We start from the raw sequence: 22,500 nt of genomic DNA on the forward strand, positions 1-22,500 counted from the left end.
CAGTATATCACAGTATATTACAGTATATCACAGTATAATCACAGTATATTACAGTATATAGTATATCACAGTATATTACAGTATATCACAGTATATAAGTATATCACAGTATATCACAGTATATCACAGTATATTACAGTATATCACAGTATATCACAGTATATTACAGTATATCACAGTATATCACAGTATATTACAGTATATCAGTATATCACAGTATATTACAGTATATCACAGTATATCACAGTAATAGTAACAGTATATAGTATATCACAGTATATCACAGTATATCACAGTATATCACAGTATATAGTATATCACAGTATATAGTATATCACAGTATATAGTATATCACAGTATATCACAGTATATCACAGTATATCACAGTATATCACAGTATATTACAGTATATCACAGTATATCACAGTATATTACAGTATATAGTATATCACAGTATATAGTATATCACAGTATATAGTATATCACAGTATATCACAGTATATTACAGTATATCACAGTATATCACAGTATATTACAGTATATAGTATATCACAGTATATAGTATATCACAGTATATAGTATATCACAGTATATTACAGTATATCACAGTATATAGTATATCACAGTATATCACAGTATATCACAGTATATCACAGTATATTACAGTATATAGTATATCACAGTATATCACAGTATATCACAGTATATCACAGTATATCACAGTATATTACAGTATATCACAGTATATCACAGTATATTACAGTATATCACAGTATATCACAGTATATAGTATATCACAGTATATAGTATATCACAGTATATAGTATATCACAGTATATTACAGTATATCACAGTATATTACAGTATATCACAGTATATTACAGTATATAGTATATCACAGTATATCACAGTATATTACAGTATATCACAGTATATTACAGTATATCACAGTATATCACAGTATATTACAGTATATTACAGTATATCACAGTATATCACAGTATATAGTATATCACAGTATATAGTATATCACAGTATATAGTATATCACAGTATATTACAGTATATCACAGTATATTACAGTATATCACAGTATATAGTATATCACAGTATATCACAGTATATTACAGTATATCACAGTATATAGTATATCACTATATATAGTATATTACAGTATATCACAGTATATAGTATATCACAGTATATCACAGTATATTACAGTATATCACAGTATATCACAGTATATCACAGTATATAGTATATCACAGTATATCACAGTATATAGTATATCACAGTATATCACAGTATATTACAGTATATCACAGTATATTACAGTATATTACAGTATATCACAGTATATCACAGTATATTACAGTATATCACAGTATATAGTATATCACAGTATATCACAGTATATCACAGTATATTACAGTATATTACAGTATATCACAGTATATCACAGTATATCACAGTATATAGTATATCACAGTATATCACAGTATATCACAGTATATTACAGTATATCACAGTATATAGTATATCACAGTATATCACAGTATATAGTATATCACAGTATATTACAGTATATTACAGTATATCACAGTATATCACAGTATATAGTATATCACAGTATATTACAGTATATAGTATATCACAGTATATCACAGTATATCACAGTATATCACAGTATATCACAGTATATAGTATATCACAGTATATCACAGTATATCACAGTATATTACAGTATATCACAGTATATCACAGTATATCACAGTATATAGTATATCACAGTATATAGTATATCACAGTATATCACAGTATATCACAGTATATCACAGTATATAGTATATCACAGTATATAACAGTATATCACAGTATATCACAGTATATCACAGTATATAGTATATCACAGTATATCACAGTATATCACAGTATATTACAGTATATCACAGTATATCACAGTATATAGTATATCACAGTATATAGTATATCACAGTATATTACAGTATATCACAGTATATCACAGTATATCACAGTATATAGTATATCACAGTATATAGTACATCACAGTATATCACAGTATATCACAGTATATCACAGTATATAGTATATCACAGTATATAACAGTATATCACAGTATATTACAGTATATCACAGTATATCACAGTATATAGTATATCACAGTATATAGTATATCACAGTATATTACAGTATATCACAGTATATCACAGTATATCACAGTATATCACAGTATATAGTATATCACAGTATATAGTATATCACAGTATATTACAGTATATCACAGTATATAGTATATCACAGTATATAGTATATCACAGTATATCACAGTATATCACAGTATATAGTATATCACAGTATATCACAGTATATCACAGTATATAGTATATCACAGTATATCACAGTATATCACAGTATATCACAGTATATAGTATATCACAGTATATCACAGTATATAGTATATCACAGTATATCACAGTGTATCATTGGTGCTCGTGAGCAGGTCAGTGTTCCCTGGTGGTCACTTTGAATAAAGAGTCTTTGTATCCTTGTGAGGACGTTTAGGAGGGGAGGGGACAAACGTCAGCTTCTCTGCGCCTGTCGCTTTAATGACCTGAAGTTCACCTGTGTGCACCGGAGCTCGACGCCATCATCGTGATGCTCAATCATTTCAAAATGCCCCCCCCCCCCCACCCCCCCTGATTTCCAGATGGGCTGGTGGACTGCATGGACCCGGACTGCTGCATTCAAATCGCCTGCCAGGGTCAGACGTACTGTCGCGGTTCGCCCGACCCCGCAGCCATCGCGGGCCAAGGTCAGAGTTCAGCGGCCCAGCCCTCGTCCAAGGGCTTCTACGATCGAGTCAGCTTTCTGATTGGTCCCAGCGGCAGTCATGTGATACCTTGGGATAACCCGTTCAACAGCAGGTAAGGACTCTGTAACTATTGGTGTCACGTTGGCTGTCTCATTACAGGTCGGGAGGGACGCCTGTGTTTGTGCAGCCACTTGTCTTCGTGTGTGTGAGCGGTCACAGTGACGAGTGTGTTTACAGTGTCGGCGCCGCCGCCACAAGCGCTTACTTCTTCCAGCAGGCGAGTCTGTAGGAGCAGCTCCTTCCTCGCTCTTCTATCAGTGAAAACACTGAGATAAGCTCATCAGCTGTTTGAATGTCTCGGAGCGGCACGCTCAAACATGGTGGATGTTTAGTAGAAACTGTCCTCTGACAGGAAACAGGAAGTCAGTCACGCTGCAGAGACTTCATGATGGTCTGCTCTCGGACGCTGACTTAGGATGCTTTTTGTGTTTGGATCATTGTCACTGCATTGACTCATATTCAGGATGCTTATGTAACACACATTTAGACACAGTTCTTCCATTTCACAATTCATTAAGTTGCCACTTGAACTTTTTGTTGGTGTAAAATCTTCCCATTAAAGTCCAGACAAAAACATCTCAGGATCTTCAGTTCCTGTTTCCCTCCAAACCATCGATAACGAGCGTCACAAACAGAGCAGCTGAAGAGCTGACTCTTCGTGGTGGAGGTGTGATAAGCTCCTCCTTCTCCGTCCTGTCCTCCACACTCAGCAGGCTGTGCATGAAGGAGGACGCCACGGTCCGATGGTGGAGGCTGGGCGTGGACTCTGCAGCGGGGACACACTGACACAGACGGGGGTCTATAACAGCAGGATTTACAGATTTGTCTTTGAGCAGGTTGTCAGGTTTTGTTTTGAGAAGTTTATTCTGCAGCAGCTTCATGGACTCATCTTCCCTTGGTGATTCATTTCAGTGCACGTGTTGATCCGTCTCGCTCCCTGCAGTTCTTCTCTTCAGTGATTAAACACAAAGGACGCTGCGTCAGTCTTCAGAGAGAACCAGCACAAACATCAGAAAGGATTCAGATTGTTTTTTGGAGGAGACTTTAAGTCGTCGACATTCAAGAGACAAATATCGTACTTTGGACTTGTGTGTCTAAGAGAGAGACACGCCCCCTGCACACGAGATGAGCTTTTAGTTATGGTCTTATCTGGGACTCTGGTCTGGGTTATTGTGGTCTGGACTGCTGCTCAACATGTCAGCTCTGAGCCCTTCTCTGCTGTCTGAAAGAAGAGTGTGAAGTCTCTTATCTTTCCTCCCCGCCGTCCAGAGAGAGACAACCATTTCATGTCATACAAAAACAGTTTTACATGGACGGAGACAAATCAAGCTCGAGGCCTTTTTTCTGATTCAGTGCGGGCCCCTTGAACATGTTTTTATATATTTATTTTAAGTTTTACAACGCATCAAAGTTTGACTAAAGGACGAGAGCTCTGTAGCTTGATTGAGCGGACGACGTATGAGTCCAGCCAAACCTGCAATCCTGCATCTGTTCAGCATCAGTGCTGCATTTCCTCTCAGGACTCATAGAGAGGAGAATGACTGCCGACTGTGTGCAGAGGCTTTGACAATATTTCCTCCAATAGTTTAAAGTAATCCTTATGTAAATAGCATGCTTTACTGAAAATATAGAATGAGACAATCCCCGGCTACACACACACCCAGCTGGGTTCTCAGTAATCCTCGCGCTCATTGTCTTCAGCTTACTGTCGATTTCATGTCTGCCAGTGGCATTAGCTCCCTCGCTCTAAATACTCATTGGCCGTTTTATCTCCTTATGCAAGTTAGTGCGACTGTCCGAGACAACAAGCGGCATGTTAAAGCCCCTGTGAATATTACACTGCTGTATTAAAGGAAAATCAATAAGTTTAGTAGTTTCGCTCACTACGGATTTAAATCACTTTAAAAAGTCGCCTCGTTTCTAAATCAGTGTCCTCGCTCCTCTTCATCATGTGTGTGAAGTGTGTTGTTGTAAATCCACTCTGATCCTGTATTTGATCATGTCTATAAACCCCTCTATTTCAGCCCTGCTCAGAACAGGCTGTTTCTGTGTCTGTAGCTTTAAATATGTAAATGAGCTGTATTCTTAATAAATCAGTTTATCAGAATCAGAAAGTACAGGAATTTTTATTGGTGCAAAAAAAACAAAAATCAAACCAAACAGTTAGCATGCATAACAAAGCTAACGAGCATCAATTACTAATATATAACTGAAGATATATCTGTAGTTCTGACGAGTGTTTTAGTCGACTAGTCTCTCACCATTGTGCTCACAGTGTAAATAAATAGCATCACATAAAGGTTTGGGATTTCCACCTGTTTCTGCTCGAGGAAGTGAAATGTTGACATACTTGAAAATATCCGATTCATTTAAAGACACAGCAAGAAAAATCGTGAAACATGTGAAAGAATAAACCGTCAGAGTCACTCTCCATCTCGCTGGAGCTTCTGGCCTCTCGGCTTCTTTAAAGTGTCTCTCATCAGCACAAACAATGCAATCATGCAATCATTTTTTCAAAGCCGTCTGATAATGAAGTCGAGCAGAGACGGTTTTCAAGCATTCATTTGAGGTTACAGGGTGAATAATTTATGGGCAGCGTCTGCAGAACACAGTAAAAACAACCTTCATGGAAACGCCTTCAGCCGGCGTGCTGCTGGAGTATCTGATGTGTGCCGCTGCAGAGATGGGAAACAGGTAGAGGTCACTCCTCTCCTGGTTTTATTTTGTGTTAGCCACACGGTGAGAGGCTGCAGATTTAAGAGTGCGCTCAGGTTTCAGGTCGCTGCAGTGAACTTGTCCCTGGAAGAGCACAGGGAATAAAACATGTGTTGTGCTTCTTTGCTCCCACAAGGCTCGGCGGGCGTATCGCATGTCCCCGCGCTCGTCTCCCATCGGCCTCTCAGATGGTGTTTTTCAAGCGCCAGCGTGAGACAATGACGAATAAGAACGCGTGAATTATATGATTCATTTCTGGGCTTTCAGCAGGTGGTGTGACTCTGCGTTTGTTCGGGGGGGGGGGGGGGGGGCATCAGTCTGCCTCTCCAAAGATTAATAGAGACACAGCGAAGAAAGAGTGAACCTTCGGCGGGGCTCTTAAGTGGCCTTGTTCCCTGAGCCGGTAAATAAAGGATGGGAGATAGTTGGGCCAGGCGTGGAGCGCGAGGGAAACGGGAGAGGCTAAAGCTGTTGATCATCCTTGTCTTCTATACGTAATGACCCGCAGATAAAGTGGTAAAATGAGACATTTTCTGCCTATTGGTGACAAATGTGCAGGGAGCACTTTTTAAAATTCTGCTCTACGGTTTGAGAAGTAGGGAATGATTAAACGCTGATGGAGAAATATGGCACTGTCTCCTCTCTTTACCTTCAAACAAAGGACTGACTTAACAAACGACTTTGCACTTAAAAGAAATATTCGAAGCAGAATCTGCGTCAGGCAGGTTTCACCTGAAAGGCCCGGCAGCCCTGTTGAATAATCGTCGAGGACATTTGAAGCTTTAATCATGTATGAACCTTCTGTGTCTGTGATTTATGGAGCAAAAATGCCAAAGAAAATACATTATTTTAGGTGAAAGCGGGGGGAGGGGCTGCTGGAGGTGGAGAGCCTTTTGACCAGGAGCAAATCCATTTGCCAGCAGGAGAAATCTGTGAGGCAGAGTCGATGAGTAATGCTCTCCCATGCTAGATTAACTACCGAGGAGGTGCCCTTAAGTGAAGCTTTTAACCCCCCTCTAACCTGGTTACCTGCACGGGTGGCACCAGGAAGTGTTATATAAAGAGCTGCCAGGTGGGAGTGAACAGAACTGTGGATGAGAGGACTCAAAGATTCTTTTTAAATCTGCACCGTTTACTACTTCACCTTCTGTCAACCGTCTCGCTGCTGATTGGTCGTACCGTTGCGTTACCTTCCTTCATCCACTCGTCATGTTTTTCATCTTCCTGACAGTTCGATCTCAGCGTCGTATTTTGTTGTTCTCATGAAGTGCCTCTTGACGTGTCAGCGTTGAGCTTTGTGACTCCTCTGATGAAGAGGATATCTGTTACCCAGATGAGGCGCTTATCTGACACCATCCCTGATGATGTTATCTTCCATCTCACACACACACACACACACACACACACACACACACTTTTCATGCTCAGCTTTGTGTGTGTGCAAAAAATCCCCTGAGAACGGTAAAGCCTGAAAAGGTCGCTGTGATAATACCACTAAATATTTCACTCCTCTTCCTCCTTTATGTGCCCACTGCTGATTATATTTGCAAAGTTGACTTTTTTTAGTGAGCTTAAAATATATAAATATTTAAATTCTCTGTGAATTGACTTCAAGCTAATGTGGGGAATTTTAGATTTGTGTCAACAGATCTTTACCCAGAACTTTCTGCAGATACACACAGGGTCAGATGTACTAAAGGTGTGTGTGTATTAAAACGTGTGTGTGTATTAAAACGTGTGCAAACTTGATACCAGCAGCATAAACGGTGCTATCTGATGTGCTAACAGCGTGCAGAGAGTCTGTCATCTGAGCTAAACAACACGTACTGTTCCTTTAGCACGTTAGCCTTAATGAATATGTAAAACGAGGTGTTTCTGTCTCAGAGTGTCAAACACTGGGAGGAGAAAATGTAAAGAAGTGAAGTTAGTACACACAGTGAGACACACTGCAGGCTGCAGGTAGGAGGAGACACAGTGAGACACACTGCAGGCTGCAGGTAGGAGGAGACACAGTGAGACACACTGCAGGCTGCAGGTAGGAGGAGACACAGTGAGACACACTGCAGGCTGCAGGTAGGAGGAGACACAGTGAGACACACTGCAGGCTGCAGGTAGGAGGAGACACAGTGAGACACACTGCAGGCTGCAGGTAGGAGGAGACACAGTGAGACACACTGCAGGCTGCAGGTAGGAGGAGACACAGTGAGACACACTGCAGGCTGCAGGTAGGAGGAGACACAGTGAGACACACTGCAGGCTGCAGGTAGGAGGAGACACAGTGTGACACACTGCAGGCTGCAGGTAGGAGGAGACACAGTGAGACACACTGCAGGCTGCAGGTAGGAGGAGACACAGTGAGACACACTGCAGGCTGCAGGTAGGAGGAGACACAGTGAGACACACTGCAGGCTGCAGGTAGGAGGAGACACAGTGAGACACACTGCAGGCTGCAGGTAGGAGGAGACACAGTGAGACACACTGCAGGCTGCAGGTAGGAGGAGACACAGGATCAATAAAAGACGTGTTCACATGTTTCAATGACAGAAACATCAATGGGATGATTTTATTTCAATAATAGTTTAAAACATCACCAACATCACATTTTAAACTGGACATTTCATTTTCTCTGGTTACACGTCTCTGGTGCGCTCCGGAGCGCTTCTCCAGAGCGCGCTCGTCCCCCCCCCCCCCCGCTGCTGCCCCCCCCCCTGCTGCTGCGCTGTGGGACGCTTGAACCGGGGGCTCACCATGCTCGTACCCCCAACTTCAGTACCTGTTGCCGGACACCGCGCTGACCAGCTTCTGGTGCACGAGTGGCACACACACACACTGAGCACCAGTACACACACACACACACACACTGAGCACCAGTACACACACTCACACACACACTGAGCACCAGTACACACACTCACACACACACTGAGCATCGTGTTTAATACTGAGGTTTTCTTATCAGACACTTTTTCCTTTTGTTATATTCACATTTATCTGATACTGGACCTTTATTTGTCTCTCACTGATATCTATGTTGCTCCTGCAGTCGTCCAGCTTTCTGTCCAAACTCTCTGTGATGTAAACCAGTAGAACCTGACAGAAATCCTCCCGCCTCCACAAGGTTATCACCTGACGTCATTCACACAAATGTTCTTAGTAAATCACCCGTAAAACTTCTGCAGTTTAGTGCTCTTTAATGTTCACTCTGCAGCAGCGCCGGGCAGCTGGAGAACTGTAAGAATAGATTACTGAGGCTACAGCAGCAGATAATAGGATGTACATACAACAAACACTGAAGCGTCAACAGGAGGGGAGGGGCCCACTGTGACATCACAAGGGGAGCACAGTAGAAACAGAGCATTTCTCTCTGTGTTGTCAGACGTCTGCAGACACAAACTAAGGACTGGATGATTTATTCCACATGTTGGGGGTCAGCAGACTCTCAGGTTATATACATGTTAAACTCTGTTTGTGTCTCACTTCTTATTTATTGACATTAGACCGAGAGACACTTTGAATGTGGTTGTCTGGAGGACTGGTCTGTTTTCAGTGCCGGCCACACAAATCGCTCTGAGAGCTTAACATGGCTTCACATGTAGCAGCTGGTCTCTTTCTCTAATAACGCTTTTGATGAAACGTGAGCTTAAGCGTGTTAGAAAATGGCGGCCATTTATGTGTCCTCATGGAATATGAATGCTGCAACACATGTGCAAGACGCAGCAAACAGACGGCCATGTGTGGAGAACTTCATCCCACTGAGTTTAAAGGCATGAAGCAGACACAGAGAGGTGCTCCATCAGTTGGTATTTCATGCATAACACCCACTGACATTTGTGTTTTCCTCGCGGTCAGTAAATCATACCTCCCTGCGTGTGCTGCTGGCTGAGGAATGATAGTTGTTCGCTGTGACGCCGGCTGCCATTGTTTGTTTACTCAGCCCTTTTTGTGTTTGTTTGCCCACACAGCCTGGCGTCAGTAATCCGGGGTCAAGTCCTCACGGGAGACGGGACGCCGCTGATTGGAGTCAACGTGTCTTTTCTGCACTACCCGGAGTACGGCCACACCATCACACGGCAAGATGGCATGTAAGCGAGACACAACAGTCCATCTGCATCAACCAACACTGATTTGCATGTCCAAATAAACATGAGCGCAGCCCTCAGCTTCAACCTTTGCAGAGAGTTATTTGTGGCAGGACCCCCGCTGACCCCACACCCAAATCAAAAAGTGCAGAAAAAAGCTTTCCTACTGCAGAGTCGTCCTGGCACTCGTCCAAACGGCGCTCAAAAACAAATTGAAACAGCAGCACGTCATGCCCTAGAACAATTCCTCATGCAAATGTCACAGTGGTGGAGGCCATTTTGAAGCGGGCTGTTTAAAATGCATTGAATCAGCGAGGGTGGAATCAATCTGCCCCAAGTGTAGTAAAACATGGGATTACTGTCTGACCTTCTCCTGCTGTTTCTGCAGACAGATCCTTAATGACGGCACAGTAAACACAAACAGGACAAACACATGTCGCACACTCACACACGCTGGACCAGGCCTTCATTCAAATTCAGCAGACAGCGCGTGTGTGTGTGTGTGTGTGTGTGTGTGTGTGTTTGTGTGTGTGTGGAATAAAAGGCTTATGAGTGGCAGAGAATCATACAGCTGTTGTTATGAAGCACAATCCTCGAGTCCCCAGACAGCTGAGGATTAGCTGATTTCTTCAGATATTCCGCCCTGTAACTCTTCTGACAAGGAGCGTGATAAATGGTTGGGGATAATCACACTTGGTTAGCCAAGTTAAGAAGGGGGGGGGGGGTGTGGGGGGGGGGGGGGGGGGGGGGGGGCAGCATCAAAGCCAGGCCTCTTGCAGCTGTGAGCTCCCCACTGCCCAGAGTGGAGAGAGCTCGAGAAGGAAGCTGTTTCAGGTCAGCTGCACAGCTTGGCTTTGGGAGTGTGTGTGTGTGTGTGTGTGTGTGTGTGTGTGTGTGTGTGTGTGTGTGTGTGTGTGTGTGTGTGTGTGTGTGTGTGCATAAGCACTTGAATGTGTGTGTGTGTGTGTGTGCATAAGCACTTGAGTGTGTGTGTGTGTGTGTGTGTGTGTGCATAAGCACTTGAGTGTGTGTGTGTGTGTGTGTGTGTGTGTGTGTGTGTGTGTGTCACCACCCAGATGCTTGACCCCCTGGGTAGCAGATCTGCTGAATATATAGAGCAGCACTTCAAAGACTCGTGTCGTCCCAATTAAAACCAGTTCAGCTCAGAGAAGCTCCCAGTGTGTTTGTGACGCACGCTTTAACAAAAGTGATCAATTCACTGAATCATAATAATAATAATAATAATAATAATCATAATGATGTTTGGAGGTTCTTTCTTCTTCTCTCTTTTTCCTTCTTTGCTTTTAAAGGGAAATATTGAAATGAATAAGTCGGGCTTTCAAATTATTCAAATTTAAATTTAAATTAAAGTCTGAATATTTCATCACGAATTATCACATTTTAGAAATTAAATTTTTCATATCAAGTTTTTTTTTTTTTTTAGGTTTTTATTTTGAAACTGTCTCAAGACCGAGGCTACAAACATGCTTTTACTTTGAAATACACTAAAGGACTTTGAGTAGACGGTTGTGCCATGCTCAAAGGCACGCTAACAAAGGTTAATCTGACTGGAGGAGTGGCGAGGGGCGGAGCCTGGACGTTCAGCTGCTGAACACAGTTTACCTTCTTTGTTGTTGTGTTCAGGTTCGACCTCTTGGCCAATGGCGGCGCTTCCTTAACGCTGAGTTACGAGCGTGCTCCGTTTCCCACGCTGCGCCGCACCGTCTGGCTGCCCTGGAACGTTTTCCATGTGATGGACACCGTGGTGATGAAGCGGGAAGAGAACGACATTCCCAGCTGCTACCTCACCGGCCTGGTCAGACCCAACCCCCTCATCCTGGCCACGCCCCTTTCCACTTTGTACAAAACGTCCCCGGAGGACAGTCCCATCATCCCAGAGACGCAGGTGAGCCCGCCGCCTCGGAGGTCACACACTGCACGTTGACACGTGACACGGCGTGCTGATGAAACGGCGTGTGATAACATGGCGTGCTGATGACACGGCGTGTGATAACGTGGCGTGCTGATGAAACGGCGTGTGACCATCACAGACAAACAGTAATACTCTGATCTCGTTGGTTCAAAGGCCTCCGGCCTGTTTTAAACAGAGCTGCCTTGGAGCCTTTGAGCCAGGATCGAGTCTCCCTAAATGCTCAGTTGCCTCACAGCTGATAAATTCCTCTGGATTTACTTTGGAGACATTTTGGCTCAAATCAGAAAAATCCTCAAAATGCAAAAAAAAGTGACTTTGCAGCTTTTACAACAGAAACTGGTGAAAATCGATTTCTGTTGCATTCGAGGAAAACAAAATGTTTTTAACACAGCATGAAAGTTAAAGAGCATGGACACAGAATATAGAATACACACATAGAATATACACACAGAATATAGAATACACACATAGAATATAGAATACACACATAGAATATACACACATAGAATATACACAGAATATAGAATACACACATAGAATATACACACAGAATATAGAATACACACATAGAATATACACACAGAATATAGAATACACACATAGAATATACACACAGAATATAGAATACACACATAGAATATACACACAGAATATAGAATACACACATAGAATATAGAATACACACATAGAATATACACACAGAATATAGAATACACACATAGAATATACACACAGAATATAGAATACACACATAGAATATACACACAGAATATAGAATAACACACACAGAATATAGAATACACACATAGAATATACACAGAATATAGAATAACACACACAGAATATAGAATACACACAGAATATACACAAAGAATATAGAATACACACAGAATATAGAATACACACATAGAATATACACACAGAATATAGAATACACACATAGAATATACACACAGAATATAGAATACACACATAGAATATACACACAGAATATAGAATACACACATAGAATATAGAATACACACATAATATAGAATACACACATAGAATATACACACAGAATATAGAATACACACAGAATATAGAATACACACATAGAATATAGAATACACACACAGAATATAGAATACACACATAGAATATACACAGAATATAGAATAATATACAGAATATAGAATAACACACAGAATATAGAATATACACACAGAATATAGAATAACACACATAGAATATAGAATAACACACATAGAATATAGAATAACACACATAGAATATAGAATATACACACATAGAATAACACAGCAGCTTTTTATTCACTTTGTGTTTCATTGGTCTGAGCGTGAGCAGAGCGGCACGTCGTGCATCTCTGACTTTACTGCCTCTAACACACAGAGGGAGCTTCATCACCCAGGACCCTGCGTTCATCAGTTTATCAGCAGCAGGTGTGATTTCTGTCCTGGACGTCAAAGAAGGTCAAATGTTTGTTTGAATGGACAAAGAGCGTCCTAGCTGCAGAGGAAGACTGCAAAGTTAGCAGAGAAGTGAAAGTATTTCTCTGATTCTCACATCATGACTTCACTTTGCAAACATAAACCAACTGAAGGAAGTTCAGTTTGTGAGCATTTCAAATCAACCTGCTACTCAAGTCGACACCTCACTGTGCATCTGGCATCTGTCTGACTGCTAATTAAATTCTTAGGTCCTTCATGAGCAAGTAGCCATCCCAGGCAGTGACCTGAACCTGGTCTACCTGAGCTCCAGGGCAGCTGGCTACAAGCCCATCCTGAAGGTGCTCCTGACCCAGGACCGACTGCCCTTCGGCCTGATGAAGGTGCACCTGATGGTGGCCGTCATGGGCCGTCAGTTCCAGAAGTCTTTCCCTGCCTTCCCCGACCTCTCGTACACCTTCATCTGGGATAAAACAGACGCCTACAACCAGAAGGTCTTTGGCCTGGCGGAGGCTGTGGGTGAGTACCTGCTGTGTGAGCGTAGGTGCGCTCCTTCAGGCGCTGAACCTTGGATGAACTGGATTGATTTTAGTCTTATACTTTTATTTTCCTGCATTGGTTACTGAGTGCGAAAGCGATTTAGCAGGTGGTGTGAAATTCTAAAATTCCCTGGGTGTTGCATTTTTTGAAGGCCGCTGCACTTTTGCTGACTTCTTTGTTTTGCATGTGTGAAATTACATCTGCAGCGAGAGCACAGGCGGAAATACTGCCTGAGATAGAAGTCGATAGGAACAATAAAAAATAACAAAGACAAAGTGAGTCTTTCCACTCCATCATGAAGCGCACAATATCTCATGTAATATTTTAATTAGCCTCATGTTGCATCATGCAGGAAGACTGGAGTGAGTATCAGCAGGACGGCTCCGATCATATTTACCATGATGTGCACCATCTGACGCTGATTCAGGCCACTACACGCCGCGCACAGTTTATTTGCATTTACACAAGATGAAAGAGACAAATGAGAAAAAATAAAGGGTGCAGGTGAGGAAGAGAAACCCCACAGGCCTGCTGAAATGATCCCAGCTGGAGAAAATGACATAGGGAAGCAGGGAGCGGAGCCAGCCTCCACGTGCTCTGAATGTCTCACAGCCTCGTGTGTCAGGGAGGGAGGGCGCTGCCTTGCTCACCGTGGGCCTCTGCCATCCTTGCTTTCAGTGTCGGTGGGGTACGAGTACGAGTCCTGCCTGGACGTGGTGCTCTGGGAGAAGAGGACGGCCGTGCTGCAGGGCTACGAGCTGGATGCGTCCACCATGGGAGGATGGATGTTGGACAAACATCACGTGTTGGACATTCAGAACGGTAAGAATGGCTCCTTTATGTCCACACTGTGTTTGTGAGTGCACAGCGAGGGGGCCTCTTTGGGTGGTCTTTACCCAGAATCACCGCAATAAATACTCCAAATGGAAATGAAATATGGTTGGTGGTCCCGGCTGCAGATAATAGAGGAGCGTTTTGAAGGGCCGATTATTCACAGTAATGACAGAATAAATCAGCGGCTGTGTCACCAGGCCTCGCTGTGATTCCACGCTACTCAGCTATTTTAGGAAGAAGGCCGCCGTTTTCTGTGCACATGAAGGCTCGGGCTCTTTGATGAACAGGCGTCATGTTTAATTCTCATATTAATTCAACAAACTAAAGTAATGTCTCCCTCTGCCATCAATCAGCATCGCTTTAATCGCCAAGTACAATAAATGGACATGAGTTTGTCTTTGTCGGGCCTGCACAGAGACGCCGGAGAGAGAGAGAGAGTCACGAAACAGGGCCGAGCGAGGGGTCTGGCTTCCAGGAGATCCGGCTTTTACAATCTGGAGAATTCAGCAGTTAGTTGGAGCCAGTGTGCAGGCGGTGATGTGGCTGCAGTCATCAGACGGAGGCCTCGGGGTAGAGTGCCTTGTCAGCTTGCCAGGCGGCTGTTTTGACATTAAATCCACTTCTTTGTTCCAGTTGTCCAAAACAATTTGTGGCCCTTTCATCATGGAAATAGTGGAGGTTACGCTCATGGCCTTCAGCAGGGTCCTTAGTCTCACACTGTCAGATCACGCTCTGTGACTGGGGATTTCACTCGCTGCTGTTTTTTCTCTCTGCATGTTGAATTTGTTTGTTTTTCATAAATCCCTCTGCTCATTTGTAAAGCAACGATCACAGATGTAGACGTCGTCGTCCAGCTCACTCTGGAAGGTGTAGCTATCACAGTGTGTCCTTGTCACGTCCGCCTGACATGCTCAGGTAAATGCCCACAAGCAGCTGTGTGTGTTCAGATGTATGAACACTGAGGGGCAGAGAGGGCACCGTGCTCACATACTCAAAACCTCTTCATGAACATTTTAAAGAAGGAAGCTTCACGTCCCGTCAAAGTGACGGCTGACTGTCTGGCTCACGCTGATTTTTGATGTTCACCAGTTTAGATTTCCAAACAGAGAAAATCAAAGAGCGTTCTTTCATTTCACTGGAAAGTGAAGGGAGCCGGAGTATGAGTGCAGCGGAGCGGATGCTGATGATACCTGCAGATAACGAAGGTACGAGACTCTTGTGTCTGAGAGTCCGGGGACGCTCTCGTCTGTCCTCTCTGTGTCGCCTGGCGTATTTATGACTGACGGTTCTTGTGATTTGATCAGAGAGAAGCTGAATCAGGGATAAATATTACGGCTGATGGAATCTGTTGTTCTCTGTCTCTCCTGTCTCTGTTTGAACTTTCATAACGGAGATGTTTATTTGTAGCGTGTGGGTCGCTCTAAGAAGTGAAGGAGCGTTACAATATGTTCCCTGTCTTGTTAATGTATTCCTTATAAAATGAGTTTTTAGAGGTCGTTGTGTGAAGACGAGATGAGCTGTCTAACACACATTTCTCATCTAAAGGCTGAAAAGAGCAAATTGATCACCTCCTCTTCTTGTGCTGCAGAATCTCATTTTAAGACAAAGTGTTCTTTTATTAACATCCCTGCAAAAAAAAAAAAAAAAACATCAAGCACTGCCCAAGGATTCCTGTGCAGAGTCTCTTTGGAGTTGTGTCGTACGCCCACACCCCCTCAATAAGGGCTCGTACTGTTCACCTCACAGCGAGGAGGATCACTCCGCCTGCAGAAATAAAGTCAGTTCCTTAAAAGGCAGCAAAAATGTACAAATGCAGCTTTTTCTTCTATCATCAAGCGACACACGTTAACCATCAACCAGCAGCAATCATCCTTTTAGTCTGCGCTGCTTTGAAGTTGGCAGTAATGACGGTGTCGCTCACGCATTAAAGTGGAAGAAATTCATTTTCTCTCAAACTGTGCAAAAGCACGACGCTGGAAGTTGTGCAGCCGGAGAGAAAGGCTGCGAGCAGAAGGTCAGCTGAGGCTGAAGAGGTTAACGAGGCTCAGAACAGCACAACATTAAAGTGTGTGTGCAGCTAATTGTGCATGGAAATAGACTACAGCTTCATTTCTTCATTCTGCTTTTGTTCTTTTCATCTCTGCTGGGGATGAAAACACGCGGGAGGAAATGCAAGCTGACCATTCACGGTATCTCTGCAGTCCGGATGTGTACTGTCTTTTATGAGCAGGCTGGACTCCCTGTCCCTCTGACCAGCTGCAGCCAGCTGTATGCAAAGCTCCCAGCTTCTTTACACATATATTTATGTTTGTTAAAGTGGAGCTGCATGTTTCCTCCCTCTTATTAAAGTCTTTCATATCATCCTAACATGAGCCCACACCACTGGCAGGGGCATCACTTTTCATCCTGCAACACTCGGTGGGATTGCACAGTAACATCAGCCATGTTTTCTGCATGTACAACGCTCTCATCTTTAAGATGCACAAACCTGTTTTGTTGGATGCGGTTGTTAAAAACGTGTCACAGAAGCAGTCTTCCTTTGCTTTGTTCAAACCTTGATGCGACTTCGTCCTGCTTCTTGTGTGGAGCATTAAAAGCACAGACGCAGGGGCCCATCCACGAACCCAATCTGTCAAGCCATCCAGAACGTGAAGTTTGTGAAGTGTGCCGGAGAACGCCGCGATATGCCTCCAGCTTGACTGCTGCCGGTGCGTCGCGTTTCATCCCACCTGTCTCAAAGTGCAGCAAAGCCATCTCCAGAGCCGTCTTTGCGGCGGCGTCACAGTTGGAGTTGTAGTTGTTGTGATCAACAGATATGTGCACGCCGTGTGATATGCTAATGCATGCTGCAGCCTTTATTAGACTGAGCTGTGCTGCCATTTATCAGAACAGCATCGCGTGCAGGGACGTTCTTCCACATGGAAACATTGATGACAGAAATAATGAAACAACAACCAGATGGTGTCGAGTTTCCTCCGCAGGCTTTTTCACACTCTTCTCCTGTCCTGTTACAGCAGCAACACTCCAGTCTTCATTTCAAATGTTCAAAATCAAAAAGTTGAGCAAACTGGTGTTGTTCTGTCTCTTCTCCGCTGGGTGACAGGAGCTTAACTAATATGCCAAAAGGGGATTCATGTAACAATCCTATTAGCTCGACCCAAACACACTGAGCCTCTCCACACTGTGAAATGTTTTTGTTAGCGACATGGCGTGCTAGTTCACATCAAAAGATCCTAACCCTCTCACTCTGATGACGTGTGACCTCGAGTTTCATCCCGTCCAATGTTCCCCCTCCTAACGGAATTATTCCCTCCTGCATTCAGACACTTTTTGACGCCTGAGATTAATGACCCACGGGGGGTTTTTTCTGGGTGAGGACTGCAGTTCGATATCTGAAGATGAATTCAAAAATCACTATCGGCCTTCGATGCTGCTCCAGGATTGATTCTTTAATGCTGTAAACCTTGACTAATGTCTTCGGCCAACATGTTAGCGAGCGCCGGTCCTCCACAGCTCGCTCGGTCACATCTGAGAGCTTTTTCTCTCCTCGTCTGTGGCAAAGAGCGAGCTGAGCGCAAAGAGCCTTTCCTGCTCCACAAGGCCAACTGCTGCTGTCTGTGTCCTCCCTCCTTTCCTCCTTCCTCTCAGTCTACAGCATCGTTGAGTCTTATGTGACACAGCCAGCAGACTTCTTACTGTACATCTCACACGCTTGATGCATCTGAAGCGTAGAGAGCTTTTTTTTTCCTGCCTGTGTCGTAGCGGATCAGAGGGAGCGACACAGTGCAAAGGAGAACAAAGAAGGACAGGGTGCAATTAAGACACTCTCTCTCCCCTCCTCGATCTCTCTGCTCTCTGAGTGTCACCAAGGTGACATTGCTCACGGCGCTCCTCTCTCTCTTTCACGTACGGAGGCTCGGCCTTGCATCTGTACCATTAATCATCTGGGAGCTGTGATGTTAGCGTTAAAGCATTTTCTTCTCAGGACATTACATGACTCAGATTAGTCTTTAATCAAACACATAATTACCTTCCGTAATGACTCGGAGACAGGAAGCCATTTAGAAGCTGCTCTTTACCAGTAACATGTGGAGTCAGAGGCAAAGATGGGCTCTATATACAGGCTGAGCAACACTTTCATCAGCTGGAACAACAACTTCCTGCAAGGACTCTTATTGGTCCACGACTCCACGCTCACATCCTGTTTCAGACTGTGTAGAGACGGTAGAGGTGGCGTGCAGACAGTCTGTAGAGACGGTAGAGGTGGCGTGCAGACAGTCTGTAGAGGTGGCGTGCAGACAGTCTGTAGAGACGGTAGAGGTGGCGTGCAGACAGTCTGTAGAGATGGCGTGCAGACAGTCTGTAGAGACGGCGTGCAGACAGTCTGTAGAGACGGCGTGCAGACAGTCTGTAGAGACGGCGTGCAGACCGTCTGTAGAGACGGCGTGCAGACAGTCTGTAGAGACGGCGTGCAGACCGTCTGTAGAGACGGCGTGCAGACAGTCTGTAGAGACGGCGTGCAGACAGTCTGTAGAGACGGCGTGCAGACAGTCTGTAGAGACGGCGTGCAGACCGTCTTCAGTGAAGGAGATGAATCAGACATTTCACTTGAACAAGGGTTCCTTTTTGTACCCGACTGTTCTTTAAGTTGAGTAAAGTGTGTGTGTGTGTGTGTGTGTGTGTGTGTGTGTGTGTGTGTGTGTGTGTGTGTGTGTGTGTGTGTGTGTGTGTGTGTGTGTGTGTGTGTGTGTGTGTGTGTGCTTTTCACACCTCTGTGTCCCGCCTCCACACACTCATTAAATAATCAATGAGCAGACTCATGGTTGCTGCTTTCAGCTGTCATATTTAAACGTTGACGGGGGAGAAAAGTAAAAACTTTACCAAACTTTCAGTTTTCTGTTTGTTCCTAAAAGCTCGAGCTTCTTGTCTATTTTTATTTTTTTTGCAGTTGTGAAGATGTCAGCAGAACTCTGCTTCAGACTGGGAGCACAGTGACATTATAAAGTGCAGAATGAAAGTATCGCTGTGTTGAATGGCTGCAGAGACATTTGAGTGTGGACGCCGTAGGAGTCCTCTGCGCCCTGTTCAGCCCGGGGCGTCACACACACTCTCAAACCAAACTCTCATCATTGCTGCTCTCCAGCTGAGACGTCACCAGCTTGATCATCAGCAGTAATGTGTCATGACCAAGTGTCCTTGAGGGGAGAAAACTCAACTCTAATCTGGCTCCCTCACTCTGAGCTGCTTCACGTAGCGGCTGTGAGAAGTCGTGCTGGAAGAGGAAATGAAAGTGACAGAGTGTCCATACTGAGCATGCATTGCATTGTGGGGGGTTGTTGCTGATTGATTATTGTATTTAAGTCGTTCCATTAGGCTGTCTAATAGCCTATGGTAAGACTTGAGTGTACAGTAAACTATGATGGAAGTGTAAATAGAGAGGACTGCCGCGGCGGCGTGCCAAAATGACCTCGGCTTTAAATGTTCTTTTCTTCTATAAATCTGAACGTGAGCCAAAATGTGAGTCTGCTGTACTGCTGCGAGTGATGCGTGTCCTGCAGGAGGCTGCTGCAGGAGGCTGCTGCAGGAGGCTGCTGCAGGAGGCTGCTGCAGGAGGCTGCTGCAGGAGGCTGCAGGAGGCTGCTGCAGGAGGCTGCTGCAGGAGGCTGCAGGAGGCTGCAGGAGGCTGCAGGAGGCTGCTGCAGGAGGCTGCAGGAGAGGCTGCAGGAGGCTGCTGCAGGAGAGGCTGCAGGAGGCTGCTGCAGGAGGCTGCAGGAGGCTGCTGCAGGAGGCTGCTGCAGGAGGCTGCAGGAGAGGCTGCAGGAGGCTGCTGCAGGAGGCTGCTGCAGGAGGCTGCTGCAGGAGGCTGCTGCAGGAGGCTGCTGCAGGAGGCTACAGGAGAGGCTGCAGGAGGCTGCTGCAGGAGGCTGCTGCAGGAGGATGCAGGAGGCTGCTGCAGGAGGCTGCAGGAGGCTGCAGGATGTTAAGGATGGTCTGTGTCTTCCCGGGAAAGGAGCTGTTACACACACGTCCAACGTCGAGTCGGATTTCAAAGCTTGTTGCTCCGTGTGTTTTCATGCAGCGGTCCCGACGCATGGATCACAGTTCAATTAAAGTCCCAAGGTCGAGCGTTTGATGGCGCCACGCATAAAGCAGTCCCACGGACCTATTTGTCTTTGTTAGAGGCTGGTGTGTAACGCTCTGGGATACAAAAGACGGATTGGTCAGATCGTCCTGTCAGGAGTCTCGTCGGACCGTGCCTTCATTTGAATTTGCCCTTCAATCAATTAAATCAGTGAAAGGAACCAATCAGAGGAGGGACCAGCCACGCGGGCCGCACGCTCGATTTCACATACATGCTGACTGACGATGTGTTACGGGACGCCGCTGTGGGAGGACGACATGATGTGTCCGCTCAGTGTTGCCATAGATTCACTAATTAGGACACAGGCGGTGTGAACTCAAACAAGTTGTTGGATGTGAATAATTAAGAGCTTCCAGCGTGCACTGGATCCCTTTGATGTGATTTTCCCCCTTTGAAGAGCCCCCCCCCCCCCCCCCCCCCCCCCCCCCCGTAAAGTCAGCTCTATCTGCTTCTTCTTATAGTCATAATTAATATTAATTGTTGTGACTCACCAAATACGGTGAGTCCTGAACATGTGTGCACTGTAAGCCAGGCGAGGCTCCGAGCAGAGGCAGACAGCGGGGAATGAAAGGAGCCACGGGTCGGATTCGAACCCGGTCCGCCCGCTCACCTGGTTGAATTCATCAAAGTTGCTCAATGACAACAAAGGTGCAGAATATTTCAGCTTGGTGGACGGTCTTTGGTTGGCAGAAACATTATCTAATGTCTGCTCACGGCGTGACACGGCGTGAGGTGGAGGTCAGAGCACACCGTGCCTGATAGAGGACGGCGGGGGTCAGGGGTCGGGCGTCAGAGTGTAAAGTCCATCGGCATTAACTTATCCGTTCATACACTCCCAGGAAGCGACGGGAGAATCTCTCCCCAGGATGCATCACACCTTGGAGCTGGGGATCGAACCCCTAACCTTTCTGATCCACTGCTGCCCTGAATACAGACTTATTGTCTTATTGTGCTTTTCACAGGTGTAATGTTTGCTCATGGGTCAGTAACAGATAACCCATTTAACTGTTTATGAAACACATTTAAACTTTGTTTCTGAGCGTCTGTAATTAAAGCCCGACTGCAGCGTGCTGAGTGAAGGAAGAGAACCTGAGGGAAATTATATATATATATACATACATACATATATATATATATATATATATATATATATATATATGTATACACTTCACTTCGTAATGACTCTCTCTGTACATATTGATTTGTGTTGATTGGTTTTTAAATGATATTCATTTAGAAAAACTCTAAGTAATGAGTTATTCAGCTTCTGGGGTCGAGGATGTTTGACAAGTTTGGCAACATTTAACTGAATAGAAAAAAGAGAAGCTTAAAATGAATTTAATTAGAAATGGACCTAACTCATCTCCCTCAGTGACAGTTTATCGTTGCCATGGAAACCCTGGATGTTCACATGATGAGGCGTGAGCTGGCGTCCTGTTTGTGCTGCTGTGATGAAAACGTCACGTAGATACGTAAACAGATTCTCTTCCTCAGGTCGGTTTCACCCGGTGGTCATCGTGACGCAGAGTTTGTTTTTTAACCACGTTGGACAGAATCACTCCCATGATTCACCGGCAGTCTTTTGTTTTTTTGTTGTGATTTGATCGAGAGCCCCCTGGTGGTTGAGTTTAAGGACTGTGCCTTTAAATGAAGCTCGGCTAGCTGTTAGCCTGCGTGTGCAGCATTAGCATTAGCATCGTTAGCTCCGACTCTGTGTTTCAAAGGACAAACGTTTTCCTCCGTCTGACTCAAGAGGCACGAGATCAAGGTCACCAGGATTTTTTCCCAAAATGTCAAACTCTGTCTGAAATATGTTCATTATTGTTTTTGTAAAGAGAGCGAGTTTTTTGCTTCTCTGAGTGTTTAATGTCAGCCTGCTAAAAAAAAGTGATCTCTCCAGAGAGACTTCCTCGTTAA

The 22,500-nt window shown here is 44.6% G+C and overlaps 1 protein-coding gene across 1 annotated transcript in view; it reads left to right on the forward strand.

Annotated features, from left to right (window-relative positions):
- LOC306829400 (teneurin-3) overlaps nucleotides 1-22,500 on the forward strand; it is a 132,061-nt gene that overhangs the window by 89,707 nt on the left and 19,854 nt on the right. Inside the window, exons 13-17 of the mRNA XM_079352443.1 lie at nucleotides 2,728-2,944; nucleotides 9,570-9,689; nucleotides 11,331-11,592; nucleotides 13,319-13,586; nucleotides 14,286-14,429. Of these exons, the coding sequence (XP_079208569.1) occupies nucleotides 2,728-2,944; nucleotides 9,570-9,689; nucleotides 11,331-11,592; nucleotides 13,319-13,586; nucleotides 14,286-14,429 (1,011 nt within the window). The remainder of the gene's footprint in view (nucleotides 1-2,727; nucleotides 2,945-9,569; nucleotides 9,690-11,330; nucleotides 11,593-13,318; nucleotides 13,587-14,285; nucleotides 14,430-22,500) is intronic.

The sequence above is a fragment of the Symphodus melops genome (assembly GCF_947650265.1).
Source record: "Symphodus melops genome assembly, chromosome: 9".
Lineage (NCBI taxonomy): Eukaryota > Metazoa > Chordata > Actinopteri > Labriformes > Labridae > Symphodus > Symphodus melops.